We start from the raw sequence: 21663 nt of genomic DNA, 5'->3' as shown, positions 1-21663 counted from the left end.
ACCACGGTCATCAGTACCATTCCTTTATTTCTCCCATTCAGATCCCCACACTCGGACCCCCGTGCCCCCCAGAGGGCTTCCCCACCAGGAAGAGAGCCACCTTCCGAGGCCCCACCCCCTTGAAAGGGGCTGAAACCCAGCTGGAGTGCCCGCCAACCCACCACAAAGCCATCCATGGCTGCCACCAGAGTGGGCCAGGGACGCCAGTCCCTGCAGAAGAAAGGTCCCATGGGGCCTCGGGGACACAGCATCCCAGCTCTGGGCCTGCCTGGCCTGGGAAGGGTGCGTCCCTGCTCTGGGCTCGCTGACTCATCCCAGAAACCCCCTGCTCCCGATACTGTAAGCAGAGCTGCTATAGCGTATCGCTCAGGGCCACTGGGGCACCATGTGCCGAGAAGATCCGCCTTCCCAGCGGTGTCCACAAGGGCGTGGTGACAGAGGCGTGGTTCGACTCGGGTGTCCAGGCCTGAAGGAGGGTCTCAGGTCTCCCCTGGGCCCAGACCCCACTGCACTGAGGGGGGCGAGGCCGGGGCTGCAGAGGTGAGTCTGGGAGTTTGGCTCTGGGGTCTACGCTCCAAGGTGGTCCTGCTCCCTGAGCCCTCGCCTCTGTGCCTCCAGTTCGGATCTGTCCAGACCCAAAACCTGATGGCCACCAACCGAGCCGAGGCCCGAGGGCCAGGGCCAGGGGTGTCTGCTGCAGCCGCTGGCGGTGCTCAGGGCGCGGGCCTAGGAGCCAGCCCGTTGTGGGGCTGCAGCACTCAGACCCACGGGCCCCTGCTTGCCAGCTGTTCCCTCGCACATGCGTGCTCATGGGCCCTTGGGAAGAAAACAGCAGTTGCACAGATTCCTGAAGAATCAGGAACAGGAGGCTGGGTGTGGAATCCCAGGGGTGAGGTTGGGGGAGGGGACGCTGAGAACACAAGAGTGTCCATGTGCGCCACACGCTGGCTGGGCCATCCCCAATGTCTCACAGTCACTGGATCTGCTGCCAGGGAGTGAGGCGGGGCCCTGGGGGAGGTGCGGGCGCCAGGGCCTCACGTCTGGGCCAGAGAGAGCTCCTCCAGGCCCCCCTTTCCAAGCCGGTACCTGGCTAGGTCCTTCCTGGTCACCAGCCCGACCACCTGAGGAAACAAAGCCAGGGCATGAGGCCCAGCGTTCCCTCTGTGCACGCCCCTGCCCTGCATGTAGGGGATGGCACAGCCTGGGGGAGTCCTGGGGGTGGGCAGGCAGGCCAGGGGCAGCAGGACCCCCTCACCTGATTGCAATTGTCCACCACCACCAGATGCCGGAGGCCCAGGGCCCGGAACAGCTTGAACACCCGTGGGAGCGACGCCTCCTGCAACATGGACACAGCCTCAACTCACCCACCAGCCCCGCCCCACCCAGGAGGGGACGGGCCAGGATCCCCTCAGCAGTACCTGGGGCACCGTGTAGGGCGAGGGATTCATGAACTCGGACAGGTCCATGGTGCACTCCCGCTCGTCCTGCGACACGTGGATGGACTGGATTGGGGGGAAGCGTGGATAGGCGTCGCGGAAGTCCTTTAGCCGCAGCCGGCGTCGCAGCAGGCCCATGCTGGAGCGCTCCACGAACACCTGCGGGAGGCGGGGTGGACGGTGGGGCGGGCACTGGGTGCTGGAGGTGCAGAGCCCAGGGCCCCGCCCGGCTCCTGGGCCACCCGACGGCCTACCTTGTGCTTGAGCAGGACGATGAGCTGCGAGCGCAGGATCAAGCCCTGGAGCCGAGCTGGCTGCACGAGAGACGCCTCATCTGCAGGGGCCCCGGGACCCACCAGCACCAAGCCAGCTGGGGCTCCAGCCAGGCTCCCGGGTGATGCTGGCAGCATCACCATGCTGCCAGCACTTCCCCAGTCAGGCTTGCTGGTCCCCAAACGCCCAGGAGAGGCGGCAGGACCCGGACCACGAGGTGCTGAGGGGTCACTGTGTTAGTGCGGGCAAGCGGCAGACTCTGGCCCCGGCCCAGATGCCAGAGGCAGCATGGCTGCAAGTCCTGTGGACCCCGACAGTCACAGCCCCGACTCCTCGGCTGGGGTGCAGCCTGGGGTGGGACCACAAGACGCTGCTGGGGTGCTTCAATAACCACCCACACCGCAGGAACTTCGCTCACAGGCACAGCGGTATGAGCAGAGAACTCTACCAGAAACCCCAGAGCAAGATGCCCACCTTCACGGGAGCCCACCCCAACCCGCCACCCTGGTCAGCACAGGTGGTGGCCTGGCCTTCCACGGGGCTCGGTACCTGCGTGCCGTCAGCATCCTCCACCACGGGGAAACCGTTGTGGTTGGATGCCGTGCTGCTCAGCACGTCCACGATGACGCCCACCTTCTCCCTCCTCCGCAGGCAGGTGACTGGCGTGCTCATCACCTCCCTGGGGAAGAGCCACGCCGTGATCCACCATGTAGCTGACGAAGACTACCAGGGCGTCCAGCGCCCACCCGGCCTGCGGGGCCTGCCTGGAGGGTACCTGGCGGTGAGTGAGTGCGAGGTGACGGGGGCCTCCCAGTGCAGGAAAGGCACACTCTGCAGCTGGATGTGCATGTCGTACAAACCCTGGGGAGAGTGGGCACGGCCATGCACAAGGCTGCTGGGCCCGCCCTCGCCGCAGCCGCCGACCCCCAGTCCCCCTGCCGCACCTCGATGAAGACATCCCCCACGATCTTGGCGGTCATGAGCACCAGCATGATGGGGAAGCCATAGGTCACGTTGCTGGTGGCCTCCATCATGATGACCGTTAGGCTCAGCGTCATCCTCACAATCCCACCTGCCCGGGGGAGGGGAAGAGGGAGACTGGGCGGGTGGGGCAGCACCCCGCCGTCCATCCAACCCCGCGGCCTGGCCCCCAGGCAGCACCAGATGGGCGGGGGGGGGGGGGGTAGGGGGTGGGGGGAGGTGGGAGGGACGCCCACGTGGTAGCCAGCACTCACCCAGCTGAGCAGCGGCTCCCATTAGGGCGTACTTGCCAGGGTCTGCCCAGACCTGCAGGGAAGACACGGGGTGCTGGGGGCGTGGTAGCCCCAACCCACACCCACCCAGGCCGCAATGACCACACTGCCCAGGAACGAGCGTCACCTAAGTCTGTGAACACGCTCACCGTGACCGCTCAGGGACAAGTGAACCTGGCCGCCTGACAGACGGGCACGCGGTACGCTGGGGCGGGGCCGGGTGTGGGCAGGAGTCCACACACAAACACCTGGGCCACGCCAGGAAGCGTAGAAAGCAGCGAAAGCCAGCTCACACTAGCGCACGGGCGAGCCGTGAAGACACGACGCTCACGAGGACCCGCCTGCACAGACGGATCCCCACAAAAGCCAGCAGAGGCACGCCCACGGAGGCAGAAAGCTGCCCAGGGCTGCCAGGGGCGGGGACACCAACGGGACTGCCTAGCACGGACAGCTGTCCTTCTGGGGTGACGAGAACACCCGGAACCCAGTGGTGGTCGTGGTCACACAACTACGACATGCTGAGGGGCTGCCCAGCCACTCACTTCCACAAGGCAGGAGTTTACAGTATGAAAGTCACCGTAATGAAAGCCAAAACTCTGTCTGGAAGGAAACTTGGGACACACGACTCAAACCTGGCGAGAGGAGACTCACTGTACCCGTCTTGACGGCTTTTTAAGGTCTTGTGTGAACGACTGCAATACAGCTGGAAGGCCCACAGGCTGAAGGCCAAGCCACCCAGGGAGGCAGGTGGGAGGCAAGCAGGAGGCAGCACCGGTGCTGAGGCCTGAGCTCCGCCCCCCAGGCCCCGCCCCCCCCCCCCAACCCTGGGCTGCTGGGCCCGCTGTGCTCTTTCAGGGCACCGGCCCGGCGGACCTGCACTCACCGCGGCCCCCGTGATGTAGGACAGGGAGATGCCGAACAGCCGGCCCCAGGCAGCGCCAATGAGCAGGGACGGAATGAAGACGCCGGCTGACACCGTGAGCCCGTAGGTCCAGCAGGCCAGGAAGAAGTAGACCAGGGTAAACAGGCCAAGTGTCACGGGGTTGTAGGAGCCTGTAGACAGGGCGCTGGCCAGGGCCTGCCACGCGGACTCAACCCCGCGTGCTGCTGCCCACCCAGTAGTCCGGCTGAGCCCCTGGTCAGAGCCCACTCTCCGAGCCTCCCCGTCCTCAGAGGCCCAGTGCAGGGTCTCAGGGCCCGGCCCTTGGGCGCGAGCCCAGCCACCCAGGGGGCAGGTGACGGGGAGCGAGGGCCCTGGGCTGCCACTGACGGTGGGCGACAGCCAGAGCTGAGGCAAGGGGGTTGCAGACAGGCGCCGAGCGGTCAGGGCGGCCCCTCACCCCCAGGTCACCGAGACCGCTGAACTGGAAGGAGGTCCACGTTCGGCCTGAGCCTGTCTGTCATTAGGAACAAGGGACCGCACAAGGCTCCAGCGCCAGAGAGCACCTCCCCAGGCTGTCTTCTGACCGAGTGACCCCTGTGGGCAGCGGCCAGGAGGGAAGCCCACGCTGGGAGGCGAGTGCATCTGAACAAAGGACAGGATGGCCTCCAGGAAGAGAACCAGACAGCCTGGGGAGCCTGGCTGGACCCCTAGGCACTGGCTGCCAGCTGCAGGCCCTAGTACAGCCAGCCCTGCAGCAAGGCCACGGGTGCTCAGCCAGAAGGCGTCAGTCAGCCCGGCCCACGTCTGTGTGCGCGTAGACAGGTCAGAGGGCACAGGGCCACATGGGGACAGGCAAACGACAGCTTGGAGCAAGGGCACGAACCTGGGGGGTCGTGGAAAAGGCTGACCACACTCTTCTCCGGGGTGTTGAAGAAGGCCGCAGCCATCGAGTTGTACTCACCATCAGCGCAGAAGAGCTGCAAGGGGTGAGAGTGGACGGGCCAGTGGGATGCGGTGGTCCTGGACCAGACGGCATCAGGCACAAGCACGCATGGGCGGGGGGGGGGGTCTGGCTGCGGCCTCAGAAAGGAGGCGGGGCCTGAGAGCTTGCGTCAGGAGCAGGCTCCCACAGTGCCTGGGCAGACATCGGCGCCCGGCGTGTGCCAGGCCCAGCCCTCAGGCTGAGCAAGACTGTGTGCCCCTGGAGGCCTTAACGTGAGCAGGGGCTCCCAGCAGAGTGGCATGTGTCCACCCCATGGCCCCAGCTGCAGGCCCAGACAGGCCTGTGAGTGTATATTCCGCCCTGGGCAACCGGCAAACGGCTCCCGTCTACGAAGGAGCCTGCTCTAGGCATTTCCCGTAAACAGAACCACGCCACGTGAGGCCCTTCCCATCTGGCGTCTCTCATGCGGCAGTGTGGGAGCGCATCAGAGCTCAGCCCTCTCCACAGGAAGGGGACCCACCGTGTGTGAAACACCCGGTTCCTGCTTGTTGTGGGCGGGCACCGGGGCTGAGGTGAAACCTGCCGTGGTGAGCGTGGGCACATGGGTCGCCCCTGCACACCCACCACCCCACCTTGCAGACCCTGTCAGCCCGCCAATCCAGGAGGCCAGGTGAGACTCAGGCCGCGGTGCCCGCCCTCGTCTGGGGGCTTGCCCTGCCCCACCCCCCCGGCTGCCTACCTGGAGGGGGTAGGACACGGAGCTCCCCCGCAGGGGCTGACAGTCCCGGGATGAGTAGATGAGCACGAAGGCGGCCGTGGCGGTGACAGCGGCGACCAGCGTGGCCTCGACCACCTGGAGGCAGGGCCGGTGGACGTACCTGGAGCGCACAGCCGGGGCCAAGTGTGGGCCGGCCGATGGCCAGGGTGATGGGGCCCGCCACTCGGGAGGGCCGCCCCGGGCGCCACACCCATCTGCCCATCCCCCAACAGGCTTCTGCCTGCTCTTGGCTGCCTCCCAGAGTGAGAGGACGAGGAGAAAGAAGGCCAAGACCCCGCCGCAGCCAAGAACGCCAGAGGCCCCCGGGATGGCTCTCCCAGCAACACAAGCAACTCTGCCAGACCAAGTGTGCCCGGCAGACAACTCTGCAAACTGCCGAGACTGACGCAAGCAGCCCACCACACCTCACCAGGGCCGCGCCGGATCCGTGGGCCATGCCTCCTGCCAGGCCACACATGCCCCGCCACGCAGGGGGCGGGGAGCACGCTGGGCATGGGGCTGCCACATGGCGAGAGCACAGAGTGGCCTGTTTCTAGAGACCCCGTGCAGCCACACCTCTCAAAACTGATTCTCACCTGATTCGAAACATCGTCAGCCAGTAATTCAAGGCGTTGAACACAGCTCCAAGAATGCCCCCTGGAAAGAGGCAAGAGCAGATAGGTGTCTGGGACTCAGGGAAGGCTGCCCATGTGGCAGGGGGGCCGGAGGGGACGCCCGAGGATGGAGGACCCCGCCATGAACTCAGAGTGAGGAAGGTGAGGAGCTGTCCCCAGCCAAGGGGAGCTTGGGCCCCCCTGGTGCCGGGGACAGCCAGCAGGGGCGGGGCTGCAAGCTTCTCTGGTGCCCGAAGCTAGGCTGGACCTGGAGCCCAAGGCCGTCCTTACCCACCACGCCCATGGCGATGAAGATGGGGATCTCATGGATCACGTACACCATGGTCTGCGTGGAGAGAGAAGAGCAGGCATCCATGAGCAAACCACCGGCCCCTGCTCAGAGGAGGCCAGGCGTGCCCAGGGGCCCTGTGCCTCCCCACAGGACACAGACCCCAGGAGAGGAACCCTGGGCACTTGAGCAGACCAGACCACGTGCCTCCTCGCAGGAAGGCTCTGGGGATGGCCCAGGGTTTTGCAAATGGGGAAGTGAGGGGCCACGAAAGAGGGAGAGGATGCTGGTGACCCGGCCACCAGCAGCCTGTCATGGGAAAGAGCCAGCCACTGAGGACCTCTTGGCCTCCGGAAGCCACTGCGGGGCACCAGCCATCAGCCTCAGTGATGCTGCCCGACAGTCCGCAGATGCCAGAGCCTCCCCGAACCACTGCTGGCTGATGGGCGCCCCACCTGCAGGGCCAAGCGAGACACCCCCTCCCAGGGCAGCTCCAGCCTCAGCCCCACAGACAAGGGCTCCCCCCACAGCTGCTCAGGCTGCGCCTTGAGTGCACAGCCTGGCCCCCTCAGAGGAAGGCTGCAGGGCGAGGGGTGCCATGGCGGGCACCTCAGTATCAAATCTTCCAAAGTTGATGAGCCCAGGGCTGGACAGGTCCCACGCGTTCCCATGATAAATACTCAGGACGAAGTTCAAGGTGAAAGTGGAGATCATGGAAGCAAAGAACTGCAAGCAGAGAGACACGCACTGTCAGAGCCGACGTGTCGCAGTAGCGGACGCCCCAGCGGGGGACAGCAGGGAGAGACCGTGGGCTAAGGGCTGCCCAGCCTCAGAAGGAGGCCATCCCCGGCACTCACGATTCTCCACGTCAGGAACTGGTTCCAGAAGGACGCACCCTCCTCCAAGCTGAACAGCACCCCACCTGGAAGAGCAGCCGCCAGCCCTGAGGTACCTGCCCCATCAGACAGCCCTGCACCCATGGCCGCCCCAGCTCCCACCCCCAGGGCCATCGGGGCTCTCGGGAGGCCCACCCGACGTGCTCAGCGGCAGAGTCCCCCAACACCAAGACCCTCCTTCCCCACAGCGGGGGCTGGCAGTCACCCCTCCTCACCCACAGGGGCCCCGAAGGCTGCGGACACTCCAGCTGCAGCTCCTGCTGAGACGAAGTCCCGCTTCTCCGTGTCTCTGCGAAAGTACTCGAAGATCTGAGCCAGGACAACAGAGATGCCTCAGCCCGGGCCTCCGATGGCGCTTCTCTCAGACCAGGGGAGGGGGCCCAGAGTGAGGGGCAGGGGAGGGGTGGGGGAGGGGAGGAGAGCCGGGAAAGGGCCCAAAGTGAGAGAGATGGGGAGGAAGAGAAGGGGGAGGGGAGTGGATGGGCTCAGCCACAGGGTCAGCTGGCATGACTGCAGAGCAGGGTCTTGGGCAGCCTCCTTGCCCACTGACGTCCAGAGAAAACTGCCCACTCCAGCAGTGTCCACACGCTGCGGTCTGTGCGGGAAGGACCAGTCCGCACACGCGAGCTTCCCAACCTCTCTGGGCCGCATTCCCGTGGACACTTCTCAGAGCTACACGCTGTTTCCACACAGACACACACCCCCACATGGAGCACCGAGTGACCGGACGCCCCACGGACCAGAGGCTGAGGCGAGGAGGCTACGGGGGAGGTGGGCCTGGCCCGGGGTGTGGCCTTGGGGACTCGGGGGACTCACCTTGAAGTCCCGCTTCAGCGACGTGGACCTGCCCTGGGAGATGCCCGCGGCGATCACCGAGCCAGAGTGGATCATCGGCCCCTCCTGGAAGGCACGGGCGGCGTGCTCTGGAGGTCAGCCTGCCCCCGTGGCCCCAGGGCAGGGGCAGGAGGCACACGCTGGGGCAGCCGCCTTCCGTTACCTTCCCCACGGCCAGTCCCCCCACCACTGACAGGATCACGCCGGACACTTTGATCACCAGGGTCTGGAACACAAAGGAAAAGATACCGAATCTGATTACAGGTGACACGTGGTCAAGAACCCAAGCGACAAACTGCACACAGAGAGGAACCTCATCGTGACCCCCGGCAGGCAGGAGGCCAAAAGGGGGCCATGACCCAGGCAGGCGTCCAGGGATGGGGACTGGCAGCCGGCATTCCCTTGCCACCCATCTCCTCAGACCTTCCGTCCCGGGCACTCACGTCCACACAGGAGACACGCAGAGCAGCTTTTGCTCTAACCTCGGGCTTTGCTCCCTGCTCCCGAGAGGGACCAGACCCCCCACTGCCTGGAGCACCCCATCCCCAGAAAGGGCACGAGTGATGTCACCTGCTAACCCCTGGCCCAGGTCCACCAACCACCCCCTGGAAATGCCCTGGAGTCGTCATCCAAAGAAAGCTCCCATAACCTCGCCAGCACGTCCACACAGAGGCGCGTCAGCAGCAGACAGTGCGGGTCTGGGCAAATTTTGGAGGTGAACGTGAGCAAATAGAACACTCCTAAGTCGGCAAGGATATGTCCTGGGCTGAGCCCTGAGCCCCCAGGGGCCGCCTTGCACCTCACCTTGAGCCTGACCACGTGGGGGATCTTCACCCCGTTGAGGAAGCACTTGATCTGGGGGATCCCGCTGCCTGCGGCGACCGGCTGGAAGGAGAGGAAGCATTGAGCCCACAGGCCAGGCAAGCCACTGCCGCTGCCACAGGCCCAAGAGGACGCACCTGGTGGGGCTCGGTCCGCCGGGGGAGGGGGCGGCTTGCTGACCACCGAAGGGAACAAATGCCATGGGCACAGGGGGCCCGGTGGGCCCCTGGGCGGGTGGGGGTTCCCAGGACAGGGGGGGCCTGCTGAGGGGCCCGTGCTCTTGCCCGCCCAGGGGACCCTGCACTGCATCCAGATGCTTCCGGACATGGCCCCCTCCTCCTTCCAACGCCCCCACAGGGAGGAGCAAAGGGGCATGGGGAAGAAGGGGATCCTGGGGCACGTAACCCCTCGGTGGGGCCCTCCACCAGCAGACCTTCGGGTCTGGGCCAGAGGGCCCACCTACCTCTACGAAGGCGACGATGGTGGAGCCGAGGAGCACGAAGGCGGCATTGAGTGCGGCCCAGAGCAGGAGGGAGAAGGACAGCCCGCCGTGCTCAGTGAACCTGTCGATGTCTGCGCCTGTCAAGGGCCACGTGCTGTGGGGTCACGGGGCGCTGCTCCCCAGGGGGCTGTGCTCTGGCCTCCAGGGCACTTAATGGGCATCTCGGGGTCACCGCACATCCCCACCCTGAGACTCGTAGCCCCACCCAGTCACGCTGCCCAACCCACAGCAGAACACGGCGGGGGTCCCTCCTGCGGGTCCACTGGCTTCCAGTGACCACAGACAAAGGATACTGTCCTTGACGAGCCTGTACTTGAAGCCGGCCAGCTTCTCCACCACGATGTCAATGAAGCAGGCCACGAGACCCGTGAGGATGCCCACCATGGCGCAGATGACCCAGCGCTTGATCTCCACCGTCCGGAAGGCCTGCGGGCCATCACGGGTGGGCGTGGTTGTCAGGGGCCGCTCTGTGACCTCCACTGGGCACAGGCTCACCCTGCGGGCCTCCAGACCCAGAAGAGCAGCCCCACCGGCGTCTCAGAGGCTGTGGAGCCCTAGGGGACGGACCCCCAACCAGGGCATAACTGGATGCTGATGCTGCGGCCGCCATTGAGAACAGCCTCCTCAGAGGTGACAACGTGACGCTGGCATGGGCACCTGAGCCCGGCCGCGGGCAGCGCTCATCCCAGAACGCCAGGTGGGGCTGGGGCGGGGAGGAGACGGAGGGAGGCGGCGGGGTCTCACACAGACAGACAGACGGATGGACACACACACAGACACACCGCCCCCCCACCCCACCCAGCTCACCCGCAGGCTCACCACCCAGCTTGCCCCCTGGCTTGCCCGCCCCAGCTCACCCGCAGGCTCCCCGCCCCTCACCATGCAGGCTGCCCCACAGGCCCGGCCCCCCAACCCCGACTCCCCCGCAGACTCACCGTGTGGTTGATGCGCCGCTCTTCCTCCAGGAACAGCTGGTTCTCGCTGTTGTCGTAGTCCAGGCTCTGCAGACCGGGTGGCAGACAGTGGTGAGCGACCCTGGCCTGCGGGCACAGACCGGCCACGCTGGGGCAGGGTGGGGCGCAGGGGGCCCACCTCGTACTTGAGGGACAGCAGCTTCTCGTTGTGTGGGATCTCCCTGGGGAAGGGGTGAGGGGGGTCCATGTCCTGCAGGGAAGAGACAGAGCGTGGCAACCCAGCACGTGTCAGGACGCAGCAGCACAAGGGAGGGGCTGTGCCCGCGCGCCCCACAGGGCAGCGATCCTGAGCCCAAAGCCAGGCTAGGCAGGTGGCTGGACGCGGAGACGCAGAACCTCACAGGAAGCAGGTGGTCAGGCCCTGTGACACCTGTCAGGCAAGTTATTCCAGGAACCAAGGTGGCCTGGCCCCAAAAAGCAAGATGGAAAATGTCCGTGGCGCGACAGGACACCCACTGTGGGCGCTCGTCCATGCTCCAGCTCTGGCCCTGGACGCCCGGCTTCTCTGAGTGACGAGTGAGTCTGGGCTGAGAGAGGGCCGGGCTGGGACTAGAAGACCACCGCAGGACCAGCGGGCTGGAGACGCAGCTGATCTCCAAAGGGCAGGGGTCAACCAGTCCTGCCCATGTGATGGACCTCCACTCAAACCCCACACGGAGCGGTCAGGGACCTTCCGGCCGGTAAACGTGGAGGGCTGGGAGGGGGCTCCCGGGGACGGTGTGGGGCTCTGCACCCCTCCCCACACCTTCCCTGGGGGGTCTCCCCCATCTGGCTGTTCCCGAGTTGTGTCCTTTGTGGTAAACCAGTAACATAAGCAAAGTGCTCCCCTGAGTTCTGCAAGTCATTCTGGCAAGTTATGGAAGCAAGGAGGGGGTCGTGAGAACCCTGATTTGCACTGGTCAACGGGAGCACAGGTGGCGGCCTGGACTGGTGTGGGAGGGGGTTGTTTCATGGACTGAGCCCTCAGCCCGTGGGTCTGTGACGCCGTTAGGGCCAGAAGGAACTGAGCTGCAGGACACCTGGGGGGGTCTGGACAAGCAGAAGGTGACGTGGCATAAAAGCAGAAACACGCCAATACTGTTTCAATAAAGGACCAAATCCACATAGAGCACCTCAACAGACATAGGAAAAACATCTGACAGAACTCAACGGAAGAATTCGGGGACCTCCTCCACCCGATCAAGGTGCCTATGAAGACCCACACGTAACAGCACGTGCAGGGATGAGAGACTAAGGCCTCTCCTCTGAGACCAGGACAAGACGAGGATGCCTGCTCGGGCACCTCTGCTCAGCTCAGTCCTCCAGGCTCTATCAGGGCAATCAGGCAAGAGAGAAAGGCAAAGGCACTCAGGTCAGGAAGGAAGAAGTGAAACTCTTCTTTGCAGATGACATAGGCTGATATGTAGAAAACCCCAGAAAGTACTCTAAAAAAACATATTTCCATGTTCCTGCAATGAACAATCCAACAAGAAATTAAGAAAACAACTCCATTTACCACAGCATAAAAAGTAAGACTCTATCAAACAAAACGTATTTCTAGAAAGCACTAAACAAAGCAAGTGAAGATCTGTACGCTAAGAACTATAACACGTTGTTGAAAAAAAAAAAAAAGACCTAAACAAATGAGAAGCTATGCGGAGCTTGTGGATCAGACGACTGGATGTTAAGAGTCATCGCCACCTCTGTCTAAACTCCAGCTGGAGCTTCTGAAGAAACTGATGAGCTGAGCCTGAACCCCACATGGAAACACACAAGGGATCCTGAACAGCCAAAACCTCTTTCAGGAAATGAACAAAGTGAGATGGCTCAAACTTCCTATTTCTGAGACTTCCTACAAACCTAGAGGCGTCAGGGGAGTGTCACCTAGGCACAGGGACAGGCTAAGAGCCCAGAAGCAAACCCGTCACAGCAACTGACCTTCAGCAATGGTGCCAAGACAACTCGACAGGGAAAGCGCTACCTTCTCAGCAAACGGTGCTGGGAAAGCTGGGCACCCAGGTGCAAAGAACGAAGCTGGACCCTTATCTTACATCATGTACAAAACTAGGGGAAAGCGGATCAAAGATCTAAACTGTAGAACACAAAAGACTGAAGTAAATGCTTATGACCTTGGCCTGGGCGGTGGTTTCTTACCTATCACACCCAAAGCACAAGCAACAAAAACGGGCCAAGTGGACTCTCTCTGTCAAAATTAGCAGTGTTTGTGCTTCAAAGGACAGATAGAAAGTGAGGAGACCAGTAATGGACCAGGAGGAAATTTTTGCAGATCCTGCAATTGACGAGCGATGTGTGTCTGGAGTGTACAAAGATCTCTCAGAGTTCAATCACAAAAACACAAACAACCTGGTTAAGAAACGCGACAGGACCCAGAAGTTCTCCAAAAGACACGAAGGCTGGGTGGCGCCAGCAGCCTCAGGGGGATGCAGGCTGACTCCTGAGGAGGGGGTCAACCACACGTCTGTGGGAGGGGTCTCGGGAAAAGGCTGGAAACTGCTGGATACTTCAACCCCCAAAACAGGGGCAGGAAAAGGGACACCACCCAGGTCCAAGGGCCCAGCACCCTGAGATGCCCTCCCCCAGGCCACCATGGGCCTCATGCCTGGCCCTCCCAGGCCGCACACAGCAGCTTGCTCCTGACGTGCATGCCCCCACCTGTGCTCATCATCTCAGCCTCGGGGATGGGGTCCCACAGGGCAGCCTCCCCTGGTGGCCCCCGTGTGCACGGCACTGTCACCGCCGGCCATCCTCCTGTGTGGTGTTCTCCGTCCGCCCTCTGCCAGGCTGCATCTCCACAAAGCAGGCCTGGCTGTCTGGGGCGGGGCGGGGCGGGGAAGGGGCCTGGTTGAGCAGGATCCCACTCACAGGGTCCAGAAGCTCATCGTCCAGCTCCACGCTGCTCAACTGTCCGATCCGAAAGAATGCCGAGTGTGGTGACTGGAAGCAGAAGAGAACCACAGGCCACTCAGCTGCAGGACGAGCTGCATTGGCATCACCCCCCCGACCCCCTGACCCCGGTGTCCCGGGCTCCTCGGGGGAACACAGACCTTCGCGTGTGGGAGATGCCAGCTGGGCCGGCGCTGCCCCCAGGCCCGGCCCGGGACCCACAGCTTGTCCCATCCCTGGGGTCCTCCTGGGTCCCCCTCTCCTGTCCTGGGAAACCCAGGGGATTGAGCCCCTCCTCTGGGAGCCCTTCACCCCGCACCTCCCGGCCACCCGCAGAGGCCCCATCTCTGTCCCCCCATCATGACATGAGCCACTGCACCAGGTGGGCCCGTCACAGGCCTCCCAACTACCACCCCCACCCAGACACGCGGTCAGAGGAGTGTCCTTTCTGTGGCAGGGCATTCTGAAGCAAGGCGCATTACTGGGCCCGGGACAGGTCAATCACAGAGGACAGTCACCCTGGCACGTGCCCACCCTCACGCCCAGTGCCAGGCATGGCACACGTGAGGACCAAGAGACGAAGCACAGGCCGCCACAGGCGCGGCCCCGGGAAACGAGCCCCCGGCAGGACATGGGCACAGCGTGCACGTGCGGCTGGGCTCCTGGCACTCGGGCATGCAGGGACGAGGACTGAGGGCCCGCCACATGGGAGCCCGGAGCACACGGGCACTCCACAGGAGGGAGCGCACTCAGCAGCGCACCCAGCCACCAGCAGTGCTGGCCCCAGGCTGCAACCACAGCTGCACAGGCCGCGGCCTGCACGGGGTCGGGAGGGCAGCCCTGCCCCTTCCCGCCTCCGGTGGTGTGGCAGCCCCTTGGCTGTGGTCAGATCACTCCAACCTCTGCTCCGCTGCCACCGGCCTTCTGTGTGTGTGCACGTGTGCGCCTGCAGGTGTGCACGCGGATAGGTACGCACGCATGGGTGTGCATGCGCGTGGTGCGTGCATGCGCTTGAGCAGGGGTATGTGTGCACGCGTGTGTTGTGTGTGCCCCCTCTGAGGACACCAGCCTGACCACACTGGGACCTGACCTCAGCTGCCGAGGCCCCACACAGGCTCCAGGCTGGGGGGACCGCCCGGGGGCACTGCTCCCCCACGACAGGTAACCTGTCAGGCGTGCTCACGAGCCCACCATCCTGCTCCAGCCGCTTTTCTCCAAGTGTAAATGGCAAACGTCAGTACAATGGAAGGGAGCAGAGAAACACAACTGCTTTCTTTCGTAAAAACAATTGACAACACCCTCAAAACTGCTGACTCTGATGAGGAAGGCAGGATGGCCTGGCTGGCTGACCCAGAAAGGACCCGACTTCCCAGGGCAGGCCCGAGCTGGCTGCAGCCTGTGCTCCCCACACAGCCACACGTCACCAGAGGACATGCCGGCCACCAGCCCGCCGGCGGAGCACACACTAGGGACTTCTTCATTGAGGAGATGGGGTGCAGAGACAGGCAGAACTGAAAGTGGGGTTCTGAAAGCAGCAGGAAACACCCAACTGCCCTCCGACCCGACAAGCAGAGCCGCAGAACCAGGTGGAGGGGGCACGCGTGTCTCAGTGCACTGACGGAGCGCACTGCCAGTCGCTCCCACTGAGCCGTCGGCCCACAGAGCAGCGCCCCTGCCAGCTCAACAGCCCGAGGGCCAGGCTGCAACCACACGGCCTGGGGAGAGGTGGGCAGCACGGCCCCAGAGGTGTGGACCCCCCCACCAGGAGTCGCGGGTGAGCACACGAGGGCAGCAGGGAGCTGCAGTCAGACCGGGCACGGGCTCCTGCAGAGACGGAGCCCCCACTGTGGCTCCCGGCCGCACCCCTCCTCCAGCGCCCTCATGTTTTCATCATCTCTTTCCGGAACTCTATGAGCATCTCACGAACAAATTATCTTTTATGATGAAAAAGCCGTTCACTGGATGTACGGGGACTTGCTCTCTCTCTTTTCTTACACCCAAGCTAATTGCTAGCGCTTCCCCACACTGCTGATGCACACGACAGCCTGGATGAAACCTCTGTGCTTCCGGAAGGACTGCAAGATTTCACTGCATGTGGCTCCCGAGCCGACATGCCTGGAACGCCAGTCCTGAGGGAGAGCAGGCAGGGGCTGGGCAGCGGCTGTGACAGGCAGGATGCGGGCACTGACGGGTGTGCCCACGTCAGCGCCCGGTTTCAGCACGGCACTGCCCCGGGGTAAGACGGAAGGCCCTCGGGAGACGGGGTGCGGCACACAGGCCCTCTTGTACTGTCTTTTCAACTTCCCGTAAATCCACAATTAATTAAAAATTTATACGCGAATGGGACTACATCAACGTGAACTTCCGTGCATCAGAGGAAACAATGAAGAGTGGAAAGAAACCAGCCCTACAGAGCGGAGCTCCTGCAGCCCAACAGCAATGACTCGACTAAGAAGACCAGCCCCGGGGCTTGGGGCGTGAAGATCGAAAACACAATGCGTAACACCTCACACCTGTGAGGACGGCCAGGGTCAAAAAATAAAGAGACAGGCTCTGGTGAGGATGTTCCGGAACCAGAGCCCTTGTGTGCTGTTGCTGGGAGCGTAAAACAGAGCAGCTGCTGTGGAAAACAGGACAGAGATTCCTCTAAAAATTAAAAATAGAATTACCTCATGATCCAGGAATTCCACCTCCGGGTAGAGGCCCAAATGACCAGCAAAAGGGGTCTCAAAGAGGTGTGTATACACTCACACTCACGGCAGCATCGTTTACAGTAGCCAAGGGGCAGAAGCACCCCAACTGCCCACTGGAAGATGGCGCATAAGACGTTAGGCCGTCTAACGCACAGTGCAGCGCTATTCCGCCTCAGAAAGGAGGAAACCCCGTCATGTGCTCCAGCACCCACAGACCTGGAGGCGCCGAGAGAAAGAAGCCAGTCACAAAACAATGAACGCCCTATGACACCGCTGCTCTGAGACGTCACACAGACAGACAGCAGACCGGCCTTTGCCAGGGGCTTGGGGAGGGCTGGGGAGTCGGGCTTCACAGGGGACAGAGGTTCAGTCTGGGAGGACGAGAGGTCCTGGAGGTGCTGCTGCTGACGGTGGACTCAGTGCTGCTGACTGCGTATGCTTGGTCACGGTTAAGGTGGTAAACTGTGCTACGTAGTTTTTGCATCATTAAAACAAACAGCAAACAGTTTATGGGCTGTCTGCGCACCTCTGTCCTCTGCTTTCCAACCCCTTCAGCCCGAAGCCCCCCGGCCTCGAGCACTGAGGACACGCACAGGGCCTCTGCCACCAGGGGCTTATAGTCAGAAAAACCAGGCTGCCCATAAACAAAGTCAGCGTAAACCGTGAGGGAGGCTTTGAGGGTGATGCCAGGGCCCGAGGGAGAGGCCAGGGTCCAATGGCAGCGGGGGCAGTGGCATTGGGCCGAGAGCTGACGAAAGACGGTGGGGGATGGGAACAGCCCCACCGTGGCCTCGCTGTCTGAGCACAGCCACCTCTGCCCGGGGGGCCTCCCGGACGCCCTGACCAGCTCTTGGCCCACCTTGTCCTCACCTCTCCCACACGGTTCGGCTGTACTCACGTCCTCTGCCTCCCAGACTCTAAGTCGCCTGCACCGGCCCTGGGCAGAGGCTACTGCAGGCCTGGGGGAGACAGGGGAGAGAGGGAGCCCTCGGGGAGGGCGCCGGGGTGGCTGGCCTGCACCCTGTGGAGCTGGGGCAGCTGGAAGGGGAGGAGGACAGCACGCAGACACCAAAGCAGAGGGACTTTCCGCCAATGCTCACCCCAGCCTGGAGCTGCTGCTGGCTCAGGCTTCCCTCTGTGAGTCCTCAGAAGCCTCCGCTTCCTGTTGCCCACCCTCTGCCCACGCACATGACTGTGACTCGCTGGCTGACGCCACCTCCCCTGCCCCAGGGGTGGACAGGCAGCAACTTGCCTTCACCCCACACTTGGGCACGACGGGCTGAGGACCAGAGAGAGAGAAGAGCAGCTCCGAATGGCCTGGTTCCCGACGGATGGGGTTAAGCTCAGGGTGCCCCACAACCCATCCTGCCCAGGACGGCCCAGAGCGGCACCCCACAGTGCCTGGCAGGTTCCCATGTCGGGTGCACCAGACTCCAGCTGGGGACGCCCTGCAGGAAACCCCGCAGCACTGGGCTGCCACTTCAGTTCAGAAGGCCCTGTTCCAAAAGCAGCTTCCAAGTGTGCTGCAGTGAACTCAGCCCACTGGTCCAGAACCACCCCTCCTGCAAGATGGCTGGCCTTGAGGGGCTGAGTCAGCGGCAGGGGAGTCGCACCAGGAACGGCAACCCAAAGACCATCAGAGCCCAGCTGCTGTTTCTAACACCCCTGGGAGTGACCAGTGTTGGCCGCCTCATGACGGGCGGCTGGGGACTGGACATGGGTGACCCTCCTTGCCAGCAAGGAGCCTGAGCACTTGCCTCTGCTGGTGCAGGGCAAAGCTCCTGCATCAATGCCTCCGGTGATCCCCCAGCCCCTCCATTCGCCCACCCCAGGCTGTCTGCACATCCTTCAAGCCTGGAGTCTCCAGCTTCCCGAGGATTCTCCATGAGATAAGACAACTGGAAGCCTGCAGCTGTCCCCTGTGGGTCCACCCTGGCTCCTTCCCCAGCCCCACCACTCACTCCAATTTGCTTCTCAAATGCACTCTCCCTTTCTCTCTCCCCTGTCTACTGGCCTAAGGATCATGCAGGCTTCAAGACTGGACCCAGGGTGACCTCTCCTGCCCTTGGGGCCCCTCACGCAGTCGTCCCAGAGCACTGGGCCTGTTCTTCCTGGAGTTGGAGCCAGTGGCCAGGGAGCTGCACTGTTCACCTCTGTGTGCAGCTGGGGCACAGGGCAGATGCACCACACGTTATTTTCAAATTGCTTAAGAGCAGCTAATCACTTATTATTAAACACAAATGAAAAACAAAAAAGCCTGTAAAGGTTTTTTTACAGAGAAATGAGTTTCAAGGGAAGAGTCAACAGGTTCTTAAGAAAAAAAAAAAAAAACCCAACTCCTCTGTCTATGCTGTCTAAGGAGAACTGAGAAACCCCAGCACACTGAGCCCTGAAATAAACTCCAATTCCATCTGGAAGCTTTCAATCACTTTACCTGTTAGCCCTTAGGGCCAGTTTTTCCTATTTGTAGTTTGTAGATTTCAGATCACTTTCTTTTAAAGAGAAGAAAAAAACAAACATTTTCAGAAGAAAATAGCAAAGCAGCCCTGTCTCCTAGCAGATTAAAAACCACTGCAAGTCAGATCCTTTAGGTCACTTCTCATGTGGACAGACAGCGCTTGAGCAGACCTCACTCACGGAGCAGACCGTGATCCTCACTGTCCAACGCATCTCTGGGGGGAACAAGGGAACCTAATGCTTGAGTCCTTCCTAATTTAACACCACACAAGGGTGTAAAGGACACGTCTAGGACACAGTGAGGAAAAAGAATGGGGAAGAAAAGTCACAAAACAGAGTAAGGCCACGCAATCAACTCAAAATTAACACCACACACAGGAACTGACTTAAGTGACAAACTTCTGTGCTGACTCGCGGGACACATTTCGACCACTCGGATTTGTCTTCCTGCATCTGGCTGCGCTTGCATTCCAATGAACAGCTGCGGGAAAACCGAACGCACGTCCCTGTCATTCCAAGATGGCCCTGAAACCGCTGCGTCTAAAGGGGCCCGGCCGAGTCCCCAAAGTATGCCCACTGAAAAAGCAAACTCCGCGACCTAAGCTCTTGAAACGTCCTTCCTAGCGGATCAAAAACGACCCGGTAAAAATAGTACCTCGTATTAAAAAACAAAAACAGAAAGTAATGGGTGACCTGAGCAGCAGACCACCTGCCTTCTCTTCACAACCGCTGTGGAGCAAACAGGGAGGAAACAGCTTCGCGCTGCCGGGGCTCGACCGCAGCGGCCGGGCTCCACCCGGGACGAGGGGCCGGTCCCGCGATCCCGCGAGTCCGGAACCGGCGGGGCCCGGCTTCCGAGCCCGCCCTGCCGTCCGCCCGGCGGTCCGAGCAAGGACTCTCCGCGTCCCCGGCCCCAGGCCCCCGCGAGCGCGGCGCGGACCCGGCCCGACCCCCCCTTGCCCCGGCTCACCGCGCGGGCGGCCGCGGGCCCGGCTCCGTTCAGCAGCGGCGCCGCCTCCCCCGCCGGCGCCCCGGGCCGCGGCGCCCTCCGCAGCAGCGGCGCCGCCTCGTCGTCGTCCAGGTCGCGGCCGGACCACGACACCTTCTTGGAGACGTTGGCCATGTCCCGCCGCAGTGGACCGGCTGCCGGCGCCGCGGCCGTGTTTGTTCTCGTGACCCGCGCCGCCGCCACGTGACGGCCGTTCGGGTCACGTGGCCCCGACGGCGCCCTCGTGACACGACGGCGCCTCGGGGCGCGCGTGGCCTTCTGGGAGTTGCAGTCCTGCCGCCCGTCGCCGGCTGGGCCGCGCGGAGAGCGAGCCGGCTCCAGGGCGAGTCCGCACAGCCGTGCATGCAGACCCGCCTGTCGGGACGGGTCCCCGCGCAGCAAACGGTTGTGTTGAGGACACACCATGTGGCCCTGTGACCTTCCTGCAGAAAACGCTGCACTGAGCGCATCACACAGGGAAAATCCAGTTGAACCCCAATTTCGGGACACGTGCCAGCTAGGCAGCTCTTCCTGCGGTGTCAGCGTCCACCGAGAAACACCGAGGAACACCGCGAGACCGCCCTCGGCCGGGCAACGGAGGCTGCTCCTGGGCCTGGCATTTGGGGGACAATTGGCAAAGATCAGACTTGCACTGTGCATTAGGTAGGGGTGTTACTGCGGCGCCCAAACCTGGGGCGTACCTTCGTCTGGGTGTCATATCAGAAAAGCCCATTTCCCTCTGGAGACAGCACTGAGATATTCAGGGACTGTGATGTGATGTCTGCAGCGTAGCCTCAGGTGATTCACAGGCTAATGGTAATCACAGTATGTAGCTACCCACAGAGGGAGAAAGTAAGCTGGTGGGATGTTAGCACCCATGAATCCAGGGTAAATACACCTGTGCCAAATATTCTTCTTGTAACTTTTTTCTTTAAATTTGAAGCTTTTCAAAATAAAGACATTGCAGAAATTCTTTATAGGCTTTTCTCCCACGTTTCAAAAATAAAACCAAAACTGAAACCAAAATAAGAGGAAGGAAGCGCAACAGGATTGTAAGTTTTCCCCAAGATAGCAAAAGGTGTGACCTGGCTTTGCCCTTTTGCAGGATAAGCCAGCCCTGTCTGTGGAGGAGGGCCTGGAAGCTATGGAGTGCAGCTGGCTCAGGCTCCGAGGAGCAGTGGGGCTGGTTTTCGACTGAAGGGAGTGGGCGAGTGCAGGTTGTATGAAGCTCAGGCCTGTGGAGAGCTGCACAGAGCGATGGGGAAGTGAGAACAAGCCTAGGGACGAAGGATCCGGAGGGGAGGCCCCTCTGCATTTTTCCATCCTCCCTACCCAGGAACGCAGTGGACTCAGATCAGAGGTGGGGTTGATAGGATTCGAGGTGGGTGTGGCTCCCGTCATTCACCCACTGGGGATCCCCATGTCTTGTTCAGCCTTCCCTGCCCCAAAACCGAGACGGGCTTCCCTACACTCCTCGGTGGAAAGCCCTGCTGCTGCTGCTGCTGCTAAGTCGCTTCAGTCGTGTCCAACTCTGTGCGACCCCATAGATGGCAGCCCACCAGGCTCCCCCGTCCCTGGGATTTTCTAGGCAAGAACACTGGAGTGGGTTGCCATTCCCTTCTCCAATGCATGAAAGTGAAAAGTGAAACTGAAATCGCTCAGTCGTGTCCAACTCTTCTCGACCCCATGGATTGCAGCCTACCAGGCTCCTCCGCCCATGGGATTTTCCAGGCAAGAATACTGGAGCCCAGCCCTGCCCAAATGCCTAACGACCTGAGTTCCCACCAATCTCCCCCGCAAACACCTTCCCAGGCGGGTCTCCCCTCCTGGAGAGGCCCCACCAAGCACCTGGATGCAGGTCGGCTGACAGTCCACTGCCACACTACCTCTGCCAAATGCCCACCATTTCAGCATCTGTGAACACTGGGCAGAAATGCTGCTGTGAAAGTTAATAGACGATGCTGTGGTGTTCTAACAGGTGTTCGTAACACACCTGAAAGCTGCTGAGGGTGGGAAACAGCCTGCATGTTCTCTCAATGCTGGCGACCCAGCTGTCCCTAAAGAAAGACTTCCTAATCAAATTAATCTTCCCCTATAAGATGTCATCTCTCCCTCCTCAATGGTGCAATGCAGCCAGGGCTACGGAAAAGGCCAGAGGAGCCTGGG

General features: G+C 62.0%; 1 protein-coding gene across 1 annotated transcript; it reads right to left on the bottom strand.

Moving 5' to 3' along the window:
• Positions 1–28: 28 nt before the first annotated feature.
• CLCN7 (chloride voltage-gated channel 7) lies at positions 29–19668 on the bottom strand. Its single transcript, XM_052635837.1, has 25 exons — positions 19480–19668; positions 13339–13410; positions 10595–10666; positions 10438–10503; positions 9796–9928; positions 9464–9573; positions 8983–9063; positions 8342–8404; positions 8161–8244; positions 7560–7653; positions 7306–7370; positions 7058–7174; positions 6451–6505; positions 6142–6202; positions 5528–5666; positions 4729–4822; positions 3846–4015; positions 2945–2996; positions 2654–2781; positions 2485–2570; positions 2259–2388; positions 1691–1750; positions 1419–1595; positions 1256–1336; positions 29–1121 (listed from the first exon to the last, which is right to left on the bottom strand). The coding sequence occupies exons 1-25, from the start codon at positions 19630–19632 to the stop codon at positions 1035–1037; spliced, it is 2430 nt and encodes an 809-aa protein (XP_052491797.1). The 5' UTR covers positions 19633–19668; the 3' UTR covers positions 29–1034.
• Positions 19669–21663: the final 1995 nt, after the last annotated feature.

The sequence above is a fragment of the Budorcas taxicolor genome, chromosome 2 (assembly GCF_023091745.1).
Source record: "Budorcas taxicolor isolate Tak-1 chromosome 2, Takin1.1, whole genome shotgun sequence".
NCBI classification, from domain to species: Eukaryota; Metazoa; Chordata; class Mammalia; order Artiodactyla; family Bovidae; genus Budorcas; species Budorcas taxicolor.
This window is presented reverse-complemented; position numbering and strand designations above follow the sequence as displayed.